Source organism: Seriola dumerili, unplaced genomic scaffold, assembly GCF_002260705.1.
Source record: "Seriola dumerili isolate Sdu_G_001 unplaced genomic scaffold, Sdu_1.0 BDQW01000052.1, whole genome shotgun sequence".
NCBI classification, from domain to species: domain Eukaryota; kingdom Metazoa; phylum Chordata; class Actinopteri; order Carangiformes; family Carangidae; genus Seriola; species Seriola dumerili.
In genome coordinates, this window is record NW_019174307.1 from 21,962,293 (window position 1) to 21,976,235 (window position 13,943).

General features: G+C 43.7%; 1 protein-coding gene across 1 annotated transcript in view; it reads left to right on the plus strand.

Annotated features, from left to right (window-relative positions):
• The first annotated feature begins 3,218 nt into the window (after nucleotides 1–3,218).
• The window catches only part of LOC111218060 (ras-associated and pleckstrin homology domains-containing protein 1-like), a 40,528-nt gene continuing 29,803 nt past the window's right edge, over nucleotides 3,219–13,943 (plus strand). Inside the window, exons 1-7 of the mRNA XM_022740153.1 lie at nucleotides 3,219–3,296; nucleotides 6,076–6,210; nucleotides 6,983–7,091; nucleotides 7,193–7,332; nucleotides 7,421–7,663; nucleotides 8,409–8,561; nucleotides 8,722–8,895. Of these exons, the coding sequence (XP_022595874.1) occupies nucleotides 3,288–3,296; nucleotides 6,076–6,210; nucleotides 6,983–7,091; nucleotides 7,193–7,332; nucleotides 7,421–7,663; nucleotides 8,409–8,561; nucleotides 8,722–8,895 (963 nt within the window). The 5' untranslated portion in view covers nucleotides 3,219–3,287. The remainder of the gene's footprint in view (nucleotides 3,297–6,075; nucleotides 6,211–6,982; nucleotides 7,092–7,192; nucleotides 7,333–7,420; nucleotides 7,664–8,408; nucleotides 8,562–8,721; nucleotides 8,896–13,943) is intronic.

Consider the following 13,943-nt stretch of genomic DNA (forward strand, 5'->3'; position numbering starts at 1 on the left):
TCTCTTTGTTTTGGGTCACGAGGATTTGGGTCAGCGGTGTAACACGCTTACCTTCTGACGGTCGTCGGTTCCTTCCTGTGATTTTAAAGAGTTTCTTGTGTTGCATCAGTTCGGACCCGGAACATCCTGAAAGTCCACTCTGTGTTTTTCTAGAGCTGGACGTGAACCGAGCAGAGAGACTCCCATCATGCACCTCTCCTGTACGAAAGGGAGACCAGCGGGAATAAAAGAGTTTCACTGCAGAATCGCTGTCTGACTTGGCAGCAGTTCAGGCCTCACACACACACACACACACACACACACACACACACACTAGCTAATTGATGTCACAGCGTGAATCCTCTTTGGCGAGACACCGACACACAAACTGGCACTGTGTGTGGTTTATTTGCAGCATCTAGTTGAGCGTGAAAGATGACATTAGAACTTGGAGGCTGTGAGATAAAACACGTCGTAGTAAAATCGTTAATTCCATTGACTTTGTTTGCTCTCTGATGTCGGCTGTAATTTAATTCATTGTGAGCGAGGGAAGGTTTGGCAAGAGAACTGATGCAAAAAGAGACCCACAAAAAAATAGGTTTATAAAAATAGAGGAAACAAAATAACAAAACACACATTTAGGTCTGGTTATGAGACACAACTGAGCTTTTGATGCTATTGTTCAGACAAACAATACGGTGATGGTGAACGGAGCAATTAGAGGCAAATATTTTATTTCTCATTTTAGTTTGGCAAAGTCTTTGTATGGTCAGTCCTTTAGTGTGTGTGTGTGTGTGTGTGTGTGTGTGTGTGTGTGTGTGTGTGTGTGAGTGAAACATCTCGATTTACAGTCTGGATTCACTCTGCTTCTTTTTTCTGTGGGTCTGATTTATAGCTGCGCTTTACAAAAACCCAACAGGCCTAAAAATACTGTGTGTGTGTGTGTGTGTGTGTGTGTGTGTGTGTGTGTGTGTGTGTGTGTGTGTGTGTGTGTGTGTGTGTGTGTGTGTGTGTGTATGTCCTGATATAGAGCCGTGGGAACAGGCCGCGCTGAACGCACTCGGAGGGACTTTAAAGCGTTTTGTGTTGTTGTTGACGTTGCAGCAGCAGACCAGTTCAGGCTCCATGTTGCGCTGTGGGAAACTGGGAGCTGCCCAGTACAGATGCAGTGTGTTGCTCAAGGGCACTGAAGCAACAGATGTTGATGGAGTCGAGAGGGAGGAGGAAGAGCTGAGAACAGTGCAGCTTTCTTTTAAATCTGTTTTTCTGAACTCCTCTCCTGTTGTTTTCTTTCCTCTCTTATTTTCTTTAATCCCATTTCGTCTCCTTTCCTCTGTGTCACCTCTTCTCTCGTCTCCTTTCCTCTCAACGTGTTTACTCTCTCCTTCTCTTCTCTCCTCTCTCTCCTTTCCTCACGCCTCCTCTTGGAACCTTTTTTTGTCTCTTTTCCTCTGGCCTTGTTTCCTCTCTTCTTGTCTTCGTTAACTGCCCCTCTTGTCTCCTCCCCTCTCGGCTTGTTTGCTCTTCGTTTGTCTTCTCTCTGCTGGTTGTCTCCTTTCCACATATTTCCCCTTGTCCACTTTTTGGTCTCCTCCTTTCTATTATCCTCTCCTCCTCTCCTCTCCACTTGTCTCCTCTTCTCTTAGAGTTTTATGTCCCAGGTTGACACAGGGACCCTGGGTGTTTCTCTGTACATGGATCATTCAGTCCTGACGCCTCTCTGCCAAACAGCAGCTGCCTTAACCTCCATATTTAACTCCTTGTGAGGGGTCAGAGGTCAGGGTTTGGAGGTTTAGGCTACTTCCTGTCTGTGAAACCTCTCTGTGTTTAACAGGTGGTTGCGTCATTTCATTTCTACATGACTGTGGAAGCGTGTCTGTGAAGGCTCCGTCGCTGCTGCAGGAAATCAAGAAAGTGCAGTAATAAATTCTGTTTTTTTTTATTGACTCACTCCTGTTGATTAAAATAGAGGAGCGATGAAGTGAAGGAGAGGAGGGAGTAGGAGTGAAGGGAGCAAGGAATGGAGGAATTAAATGAAGGAAAGGAGGAAGGGCAGCCGAGAGAAAGAGGTGGAAAAAACAGTAATAGACGAGGGGGGGGCATTAAGGGAGAAGCGGGAGGAATGAAGGATGGGAGTATGATTGCATGGTTTCAGTCTGACAGACAGGAGGAGTGTGGCTGCAGCAGCAAAGTAATTACTGTTTACTTTGGATACACACACGCACAGCACTAACAGCCCGTCACTATGACCTGCTGTCTCAGCGCTCTGTTTGACAGAGAAGACTCTTTCTGGTGCTGCGTTCAATGGCACTCTGACAATCTGCAGCACCAGTATAATGGAGATGATGAAATTCATGTGATCCTTTTTTTTTTTTGCTTCATCCTTATTTGGTTTTTCTCTCTGGGTTTGATTTCATGGGAGTTAGACTTGATGTCAGACACCAGCCTGACATCAAGTCCCTGCTTTCCACTGCATCATATGGAGCCATTAATATTATATGAACTTATATGTTTGTCATATGTTTTGGAAAATGTTCAACATGACAGTTTCCTTTCCTGAAAAGTGAAAAAAAGATTTGATCAGTTTCTGTGGTCGGAGGCAGATATGCACGGTCTAGTTTTTTAAGGGTGAAGCACCCATGTGTTCTCTGAGATGAAGCCTCGTCCAAGGACTGAGCTCAGTTCAGTTACAACAGGAAGTGAATCTTCTTCTCATTTAAATTGCTGTAGGAGCCTGGGCCTGCGAAGAAAAACGGTTCATTTGTTGGCCGGCGTCTAACCTTCGCCGCGTGGAAACAGCAGATTGTTGTACGAGAGCGCAGCTGTGAGAGTTTTCACAACGCTCCTCTAGTCCCTCAGCGGTCCCCAAACCACACACACACACACACACACACACACACACTTGCCCTATCCTCCAGTCTAAATGACAGACCTTCTTAACCACAGGGATCTAATTGTAGCACCGCTCCTCAGTGTGTGTGTGTGTGTGTGTGTGTGTGTGTGTGTGTGTGTGTGTGTGTGTGTGTGTGGTGTGTTTTTCAAAGTGTTTGTATTTGGGTGTGTGACTTTCTGCTCTCTAATCTTGTGTGTGTGTGTGTGTGTGTGTGTGTGTGTTGGCTAACTGTCTCTGCCCAGAGAGGGACACGGGGGGCGACAACATAGCGGCTACCCAGGAATAACAAACCGTGCCCTGGGCGATACTCTGGGGTCGCCTGGGTGGAGATGTGGAGGACAGGAGAGGGAAGGTAGAATAGAAGATGAGGAACTAGAGAGGATGAGAGGGAGTTGAGAAGGAGCCAGGAGGATCCATGGAGCAGGTGGGTGGAGGTGTCAGCAGGTAAAGCGAGGTAGACTAGACACCAGTTCAGGAACATTCTCCGGCTCCTGAAGCGTTCGCAGGCCAGCTGAGATCTATTATATCAAAAATGTATTCTGGGTCTCCTCTGGGTCTCCTCCTCCCAGGTGGACATACCTGGAAAACCTCCAATGGGAAGCATCCAGGAGGAATCCTGATCAGGTGCTCGAACCACCTCAACTGGCTCCGCAGCAGCTGTCCCCCGTCTCAAAGGGTTAACTCAACCAGCTTATGGAGGAAACTCATTTCGGTCGCTTGTATTTGTGATTTCATTCCTTCGGTCGTTAACCCAAAGGTCATGACCGGTGTGTGCAGTGAATCTTGGGATAGATTGGGCTGCCTGGGAAAAGAGGGATGCATTTTTTCGGCAGCGTTTGATGGAGCCCTCCCAGTAGGACAGTCTTGTCGCACTGCTGTGATGTAATCTGTCTTCAAATGCAACCTTTGACGGACGTGGTCCTGAAAGAAGACACAGCTGCAATCTCTCAGCTGGAACATCTGGCCATTTCAGAAAGAGTAGGAAGAGCAAGTGGGTTTGGTACATTATTTTTATATCTCGGAAATCTAACTTTTGTTTTTACGAGGAAGAATTTACCTGTCCTTTCTTAAAAGTTACATGGTCTCGCTTTAATACACAATAGATCATTTAGTTTTATCAAGTAAATAAATCACTTGAAATCATATTTCATCATGTATAGGGTGAAAAACGTTAACAAGACTGGTTGTCAACACAGAGAAGAATCCAGCAGCTGCTCTGTGTCTTCGTGTGTGTGTGTGTGTGTGTGTGTGTGTGTGTGTGTGTGTGTGTGTGTGTGTGTGTGTGTGTGTGTGTGTGTGTGTGTGTGTGTGTGTTTCCGCAGAATAGTTATTTGCGTCATTAATCACAATAACACTCCCTCCAAAAGTGTGTTGACGTGTTCTCAGGGTGGTTAATACCCACACACGCTGCCTTAATCTCTCATAACCTCTCCCCTGATTTCTCCCTGGCATTCTTCATGTATTTGTTTGTTATAAATCAAGTTTATGATTATTATTATTATTATTATTTTTAGACTGTGGAACAGACCACTTTGTCTTCCTGTAAACAGGAAGAGAGAAGGGTTGAGATGTCAAATTCATTTCTTCTTAACCCTGTTAACATCAGGACTGTCATGTTTTATTGTAAATATGTTCAAGATTATTTTTGTTCAGTACAAAGCTGACATGTCTTTAATGCAGAAGGAGACAAGACAAAAGGTCAAAGAAGAAGACAGTCTAGTGGCTGCAGTGTTAATGGCCGTAGTGGACATAGAAGTTTATCACCTGGGGGCAATAAGTTGCTGTAAAAATGTCATATTTTGATTTTGGTATTTGTTGTTAAAGGTCTCATAGTCTAAAGGTCTGTGTCCATGTGTAGTGTGATTATAGATCAGGTCTAGCTTCTATATTAATACTGTGAAAGTATCAAAGCCTCAGTCCACAGAGAAATGCACACAGCCTGTATTCAGAAACTGAGCCTTAAAACCAGCCGTCAGGACTTCTGGAACTTTGTGATGTCACAACAAAGCAGTCACCAAGCCCCGCCCACCTGGACCCACCATCCAAACCTTGCAGGATTTGGTTTCTCTGAGTGTTTTTACCTGAAATCTGATATATTTTTATTGGATCACTCAGAAGAGAGTCTCAGAGCCTCCTCTCTTCTGATTGGCTCACCGACCTGTTGTTACTAGAGCTCCAGAGAGAAGCCTGAGAGAGGAGATGTAAAACTACACTGAGATGGTTTTTGGTTCTTAAAACCACAAATATATCTTCTTATGGCTCAACACTCAGAATAAAACACAGAAGAAGAAAATATGGGACCTTTAAGATTAGCGCGTAACATGCTAGTAGTAGAGGAAAGGTCAGTGTCACGGAAGATAATTTGTAAGCATTAACTAGTGGATTATGAATATTGATAACATTAAACTCTGGTATTTGAGGAGCAGTTTTCAATTTTTTTGTTTTTACTGTGGAACAAAGCGTTTCATGGCAGGACAGACTGACAGAACATTTGACCAAACTTCTTTGACATGGGAGACAAAAATGTCTCTGCTCAGCTCTTATTCGTGTCCCTGTCTCTTCTGAAAAGCTTCTAAAAAGCACTTCAGACGCCTTCATTAAGACATGTTGCATGTTTTAACAGGAGGGCATGGCATATTTTGAGGAATCTGTATCCTGTTTGTTTTATTGAATACAGCTGGACTTTGTCTCTTTAAATGTTCATTTGCTCAAGTTGTTTTCTGATTCAGTTCATTTATATTTTCACCAGCTGTGTTCTGTCACAAACAGGCTTTTAATTGTCATCTTTGATTTTTTTTTTATTTTTATTACAGCTTTTTAAATTTGTCTTCATCTAAGTGCCAAGAAGCTTTAGAAAGGGTTCAAGAATCCTTTTTATGTGGATTTCCAAAACCTGTGGTCAAATGTTTTTGGGATTATTTTGTCCCACAGTTTGTTTGTGACCCTTGACCTGCTTATTTTGGTTGCTTGCAATAATAGTGATCTAAGAGTTGATGCTTCCGCTGCTGTTTACTTAGAGAGAAATGCACGAAATCAGAATGTAATATGACGTGTAGTACAGCCTGTTGGCCACTAGATGGAGCTAAGAGATCAAACTCTGTCTTGCAGCTGCAGGAGAATTAACCAATGTCTCCTTCTCCTTCTCTTTCTTTTTCTTCTCCTCTTTTCTCTTCTTCCCTTTTCTTGCTTCCTCTTCTCCTCAGATGGACCATGTGTCAGACGAGGAGGTGGAGGTCAGGGAGGAAGAGGAGGAGGAAGAGGAGGACAGCGATAAGGAGGACCAGGACCTGGATAAGATGTTTGGAGCATGGCTGGGAGAGCTGGACAAACTCACACAGGTACACAGACACACACACACACACACACACACACACGGATGTCCCAAGCTAATGCACAAAAACAGAAATAGATCCTACATATAGTTATATATTGTTATATATTGTTATGAAAACTTATTTTAGCTTTTTATCATTAGTATGGTTAAAATTTTTAGAGCTCCTCCAGTGTAAAGGTCTGTGTCCATGTGTAGTGTGATTATATATCAGCTCTAGCTTCTATATTAATACTGTGAAAGTATCAAAGCCTCAGTCCACAGAGAAATGCACACAGCCTGTATTCAGAAACTGAGCCTTAAAACCAGCCGTCAGGACTTCAAATAGGAATTAACACTTCAAATAAAACACAGAAGAAGAAAATATGGAGCTTTAAGGTTTGCACCATGAGTGGACATATTGTTTAGTTCTGAAATGATTAGCAAAAGTGCTGAACATTATGTGGTTACAGCTAGTTTTGTCTGTTTCAGATATTTGCCAATTTGATGTAATTAGGTTTTAGACTTTAGAATGTGACTGACTTTTTTTTTTGTGCCATTTTTCACCATTTAATAAACTAACTGTTTGCTTGATTGTAAAATGAATAAACAGATTGATTGGCAATGGAAGTTTTAGTTAGTGGTACACCTTACTTTGTTACCTAAATTTAAAGGTACAGTATGAGACTCAGCTTGTCAGACTGAGCTAAACTGTAGTAAAGAGTAAAAAAAATGCTTTTCATTCATATATTCACACACAAACTGATACCTTCTTTTTCTTTTTCTCTCCGTCCGTCCAGAGTCTGGATGACGGCCGCCCGGAGCGGCCTCCTCAGCAGAAAGCTCCCCTCAGACAGGAGACCAACATGGCCAACTTAACCTACAGATTCTCCATCTACAACATCAATGGTCAGACACACACACACATATATATATCCACAACACACACTCTTTAATTCCATTGTGATTTGATCAGTTTGTCTCATATCCTGACATCCGTCTGTCTGCAGAGGCGTTGAATCAGGGCGAGAACGTGGATCTGGACGCTCTCATGGCTGATCTCTGCTCCATCGAACAGGAACTCAGCACCATCAACACAAAACCCAACAGCGCCGGCAGCATGGCTCGCCTGGGGCTGACCGACACCAAGGTACACACACGCCCACATACCTGTGGTTGTCGTGTTTATTAAAATCTAGTCATTTTAAGGTTTGAATACTGAGTCTCTTCGTCTGCAGGTCCGTCAGAAGCCTCCAGCAGGGCGCAGTGGCAGGCAGCAGCCAGCAGGGAGCAGCAGCGCCGGAGGTGGTGGCAGCAGTAGCAGTGTTAGCGGTGGGGGCGGCAGCAGCGGGGCGAGCAGCAGCAGCAGCAGCACCAGGGCGTCGCCGGCCGGCACGATCAGAGCTCCCACCGGGCATCATGGGAGACCGGCGCTGGCTTCTAACTTCAGTCTGGACGACATCACCGCCCAGCTGGAGAAGGTGTGTTTATTCTCATGCACTGTATCATTACAAAGAGTAAATATCAAGAAATTTGTTCATTCAATCAACTCATATTCACCAAAAACACATTTATTATAACATAAACCAAAAATAGAGCCACGATGTCTGTAAAACTGCGGGGATTGGCCCGATGGGTGTTTCACAACAAGAAGTCGAATTCTAAACTTTGAATAAAACTGTTTACCCAAACAGTTGCCTCATCAGGGTCACAGAAGTCTGGGGAAATTCAAGAATGAAAGGAACGCAGACACGGTGGGTTTTCTCGATGCAGCAAACCAACAGAAATAGGTCAGAGTGAACTGGAGGCAAAGACGGAAACTTGTTTCTGTGGTTGAGCAGTAGATTTCCTCCAAACTGAACCTTTTTAGATACTGTATTTTTTTCCAGTTGTAAAAGGTTGGAAACCAGTACTTTAGTGGAGAAAACGATGCGCAGTGAAACACGTACATACACCGACTCTTTCAGGGTTCACTGTGATTCACCACCACGTGGAAATTTACCCTCGGTGTCCCTCATATTCGCACTAACATTCAGGTACTTTACACTATTTAAATGGACTGACCTGCAAACTGCCCTCAAACTAGAGTCTTACATTTCCCTCAGAGATTTATTATTTGATGCATATTCATACTGCGGTCAACGTACGTGGTAAAGAGTAAAAAATAAAGTTTGATCCCGCCCCATCTTATGTCATTTCTTCCCTCTTGTTCTTCTTCTTCTTCAGGCGTCTCTCAGCATGGACGAAGCTGCTCGTCAGACCTCCTCCCACTCCCTCAGCTCCGCCTCCACCTATACATCAGCCACGATGCGGCGGCCCGCATCATCCCAGCGCCAGCATCGACGCACGGGATCGGTTGGCACGGTCAGCGACCACGAGGTAAACGGAGGTTTTAACTTATCAACTGTACATCATTGAATTGGGAGCTCTAGTATTTGGAGCTGTAAAGTCTCCACCTGACTTTTAGCCCTGCTCTGTTTTCTGACATGCAACGTCTCCTCTCTCTCTCTCTCTCTCTCTCTCTCTCTCTCTCTTTCAGGTGCGTTCAATCGTCCACTCCTCGCGCTCCTCCGTCACCTCGGCGTCCGGGGTTTCTGTTAACTCTGCTTCCTCCATGGATTCGTTGGACAGCGTCCTCCGCTCCAATGAGTCGGACGGTCAGCAGTCCACAGGTCAAGCTGAGGGCGCCAGTCAAGGTCATCACATCACAGAGGTACGTGAACAGGAAGAATGAGTGAAGGATTCGTATGTTTCACCTTGAGGCGCACCTCTTCGGGGAGGGGCTCCAGACCGTTTCAGGGGAGGCTCAGTGAATGGTAGAGAAAAAATATTACAGGTGATCAGGTAAATTAGCCTAAATGTGTGTGATTCGGTTAAAGACATAGTTCAGAGTTGCAGTAGATTTGAGGAACTTTACTGTTTATTAATTGATCTCCAAGGTGAAGATGCAACAAATTCATCATCATCCACATCCAGAGCTCTTTGTAAGACCGGCACCAGAGTGAACGTCAACTGAAGAAAACATCTACAACAATCAGAATCAGACACAAATCTGTTTCTGTATCTGAGGAAACCCGTGAACACACACACGTTTCCTCACTCTCTGTATGTGTCCTCTACTTTGACTTTATTAGCAACACCCAGCTATAACTAATGCGGCCTAATGAAACAGTCCTGCAGTAAATCCTCCTGCATGAAGGTTATAATGTTCGGTTTGTGTTGAAACTGATTCACTGAACTATTGATTCAACTTTACGGCCATTTTGGAGGCTGCAGTCTGTGGTGCTGTTGAACTGTATTGTATTATATTGAGAAGTGTTTGTCCGGCCCTGTTTCTATCATTGAGGGTAGACTAAATAACAGAAACATCTCTCTGTATGATACAATACAATTCAACAGCGACACACGCCACATCCTGCAAAATGATCACAACACCTCGAGGAAACAGTGTCAATAAAAGCTGAACATTGAAGCCTTCGTACAGGGAGGATTTACTGCAGGACAGTTGGATTAGCTTTAGCTAGGTGTTCCTAATAAACTGGGAACTGGAGTGTAGCATCGACTCAAACACACAGGGGTTTCAAAGAAACCAGAACTAACGCTGTTAGCTGCAGCTCACTATCATGCTGCTGCAATTAGCAAACGCACTAATGGTGGATGCCTCATTCAGATACATCAACATTAAGTCGTTACCTCGGCAGATGCTTCAACACCGCGTCTCCGTTACACGGAAATGAACCGAGGCCTCCATCACAACAAGATACGTCACTGCTAATTACATTTCCAGGCTTTTAGCAGCAGGATGGTGTTTTGACTGGATCCACCTCTCTAACACCTGTCTGTCCACCGGCTGGGATTACGCTGAGTCTGCGATCGTTTCAAGCAGATTAGGGAGAGATAATGTGCGTCAGACGATAATAGCATTTCAAATACAGGGAAATTTATCAGCCTACATTAACGTTTGAGACTCTAATGGGAGGAATGTAAAAGACCACGTGCTTTACATTACTGTACATGTCTTGTTGTTCTGTTTTGAACAGTTTTTAGATGGATGGATGTTTTTGTTTTTGCAGAAATCCATCACAATCCAAGTGATGCAGTGCTGTCATTTTCAAACCAATCTGCATTTCAGTTGATATCAACACATGAAATAAAAGCAGGTCGTTCAGCAGGAATGAGGGGAAAACATAATTTACAGATTCACAACTCCAGTATTGTAAAATATCTCCTGTTTAATCAGACGATTGCATTTCTAAAGAGAGATATCGTCTTTTCTTTTGGCTTCAAGTCTGTTTTTCCTCGACTTTACTAACACTTGTGTTGTTTCCCAACAGTCCACCTTTCCTCGCTCCTGAGTTTTTTTTTTTTTTGTTTGTTTGTTTTACAGTGTAGGTTGTTCTAGGTTTCGCTGCAGCAGTGTTTTGTGTTGGCTGGTATTTTCTCCCACTGCTGGCTGTGTGGTGCTGACCGCTCCTGCTGCTTCGGGCTGCGTCCTCGCTTCTTTTATCGCCAACCCTGCTCAGTTTTTCTGTCCAAGATTAGACTGAGAAAGAAAAGCCACGGTCATAATCTTCCCTGAATCACCTACGTAGTCAGATGTGAACAAATATAACGCCAAAAAAGAACTCAGAACGATTATAACGGTTGGTTTTTTACCATGAATTTTCCATTTCACAAGGTTTTTTTTTAAGCATTTGTTCCTCAATCCCAAATGTTTCTGACCCTGGTGGCTGCTGAGGGAATTTAACCCCAAACCTTGTTGTTGTTAGTGCCTTGCTCAAGCCAAAAAGCTGCACTGCAAAGACAAAACCTGTTCAGTGAGCGGGAAACTGGGTTACTGCTCCAGTTCATCCAGTGCACACAGCAAATCTGAGAGAGCAGCAGCAATGGAGAGGAAGATGGAGAGAACTGGAGAGGGGGGGGGTGAAGGAAAGAATAAAATTAGAATAATGAGATGAGAAGCCAGAGTGATTCAGCAAATGGCTGAAGATGATAAAGGAATTAGGGGAAGACAATGATGGAAAGTAAAAGGCGAATTCAGAGAGAGAAGCGAAGAGTGACGCATCTAAAAAGAAAAGTAAGAGACGAAGAGACGGAGAGAGAAAAACAAAAAGAGACGGATTAGAGGAGAGAGTGCTGCTCCCACGAGTCCAGCTCATTAGAAACTGGGACTGCTGCACTTTGAATCCCTCCTTTACACGCTCACTCTATTAAGGGCAGTAAAAAATAACAAAGTTTTAGGACTCACTAAATCTCCACTGAATTGTTGTAGGGCTCAGCTGGACGTCCCAGGAGGAGTTAAGGATGAAGGGAGTGTTGGTTTTCAGATATAAGCTCTTTAATCAGAGGGTCGCTGTGTCACGGATAAAGATACATATGACTAGTCTTCCTATGGACAGTAGCATATAGGGGCTCTTGTCTTCTTGATTACTGTAACCTAGAGGGCATCAACACACACACACTTGGATGTGGTTGGTCAGATCTTGGCCAAAGGGAGAAGCTGACTGTAATCGTGTGTGTGTGTTTGCATTAGTACATGTCCGTGTGTATGACCTAAATAATATTTTTAATCTGTGGTTATCATGAGAGAACTAATGCTTTCTATAAAATGGTTTCTAGTGATTGAAGCACACGCACAGTTTATTAAAGATGAGAGCAGATGGTGTGTGAGTGTCGCAAAATAAAGTGTAGATTTCTTTATTGTTGTCGAGATTTCCAAAGTGTCTCTCTGATAACATTAAATTAAAACAATTAATTTATATCATTTGAGGAGATGGATATTTTTATTCCAATACAAAAATCTTGGGAAATATCCTGGCGTATCACAATCAGATCAGAAAAGCAAACTGGGACTGGATCCTCTTATAAAAAGGATCAAATCTGCTGTGGCTCCAGACTGGACTGACTGGGAAACCTGCTACAGGATGAACTGGTGACTCTCATGTATGTGGGATTATATAAATCTCACTGAGCCACTGATTAAGATCGTGTCTCTTGGTGGAGTCCACAATGTCAGTAAATAAGAGTAATATGGTGAATAATTGAGCAGATAAATAATTAATAAAAGTCTGTCTGGGACCCCGTTGGCCTGGAGTTAAAATCCTGTCTGTGTGTCTGCCCTGTTTTTTTTTTTTTTCCTCTCTCCACTCTCCCTCCAGTAAAGCCTGAAGCAGTAGTGACTGTAAACTTGTTTCTACTTGAATTATTTAACCTTTATCTCCCAAAGAAATGTTAACAGGACTCCAGTAGTCCACTGTAGTTTGTTATCTGAAGCGTAATGAGACTCCAGACGTTACTGGGAAACCTAATATGGTTTTTATCAGGGTGGATTTTATCAGCTACACAGCAGAACTGAGACTGAGTGAGTCGATATCAATACAGTTTGTCACAACCTTTGACCGGCAGATAAACCGTCGATAAAACTCATTAACAGCTAACAGCTAGCTTCACCCATAGACTGTAAATAAAGCTATAGCTACATTGCTAGCGTTAGCATTAACGGCTGTTTACTCACCGGTCTAAAAGAAACGTTGTGAGTTCAGCATTAAAACTTCAGTGGAGAGAAACAACAGTGTTAACTTTCGTCTCTATCACGTCTTTTCTTCTACTGAAGTTAGCATGCTAACCAGCTAGCCCCGGCCTGTCTGGTCTTTCTGACAGTGACTCACTGTAGCCTCCAGTCTGTCCTGAAGACGTAGTGCTGCTCAGAGGACGTATTTTATAACCTCTTGTCTTGTAAACGCAACAATGGCTGAAGCTGTCATCAAGCGACAATCACCACCACCTGCTCCTGGTGAGAAACCACTTTTGGGGGCGGAGAAAACGTAACTTTTCTTCTTTAGGAATTTTTAAATCATATTCAGTAGACTGCGCAGGTTGAAGAAAACTACAAGGATAAAATGAAAGCACTGCATCGCACAATATCAGTTTGAGTGTGTTGCACATCACAGACTGGTGTGTTACAGGATCCTTCCTGATGGTATTGATCTAGTCTGGGTGAAAACAAACTCTAAGCTTTATCTGACCGTTGGTTAATGTGTCTTAACATTTCCTTCTTCCCAGCGTACCTGTATCATCACTGTAACCTGTTTTTATGATGTGTACAGCTCTTCGCAGGTTTCTGTCTCTGACTACTTCACCGACGATGCTGATGTTTTCCCGCTGCTGATCTCTGCTTCACCGCACAGCTTTCTGCTAAACTGCCACATCCAACCAATCAAACAGCAGATTAATTCATCGGGACTCTCTGTCTCTCTCTCTCTCTCTCTCTCTCTCTCTCTCTTTAAAGCACTCCTATCTGGACAGGGAAACCTCTCTGATTCTGAGAAACATAGCAGGAAAACCTACCCACCTGCTGACCAAGGTGACACCCCCCATTCCCTTCTGCACGCCTACCCACTTCTCTCGCATGCCGACACCCTGCGCCCTTCCCCTCCTCCCGTCCTCTTCTTTGTACATGCATGTTGTTTCACTCCGGATGAGTCATGGTCACCTTGCATGCTTATTCCTCTTCTTTTCACCTCCATTTTTCTGCCCTGTCCTCCTCTGTAGTGTTGAATAACAGTGGGTTTGTTTGTGGTCATGTGATGTATCATGACATATCCTGTTTGGCTGCTGGTGTATATTCACAAAGCTTTACAGAGGCTGCGGCACACCGGGGTGTCAAGTCTACTTTCATGACTCTTTGCACCAGTGTGCAGTCTAACACTGGAGCGACTGTAGCCTGATTAAAACAACCAATCTGTTTGTCCTGCTGGAAAA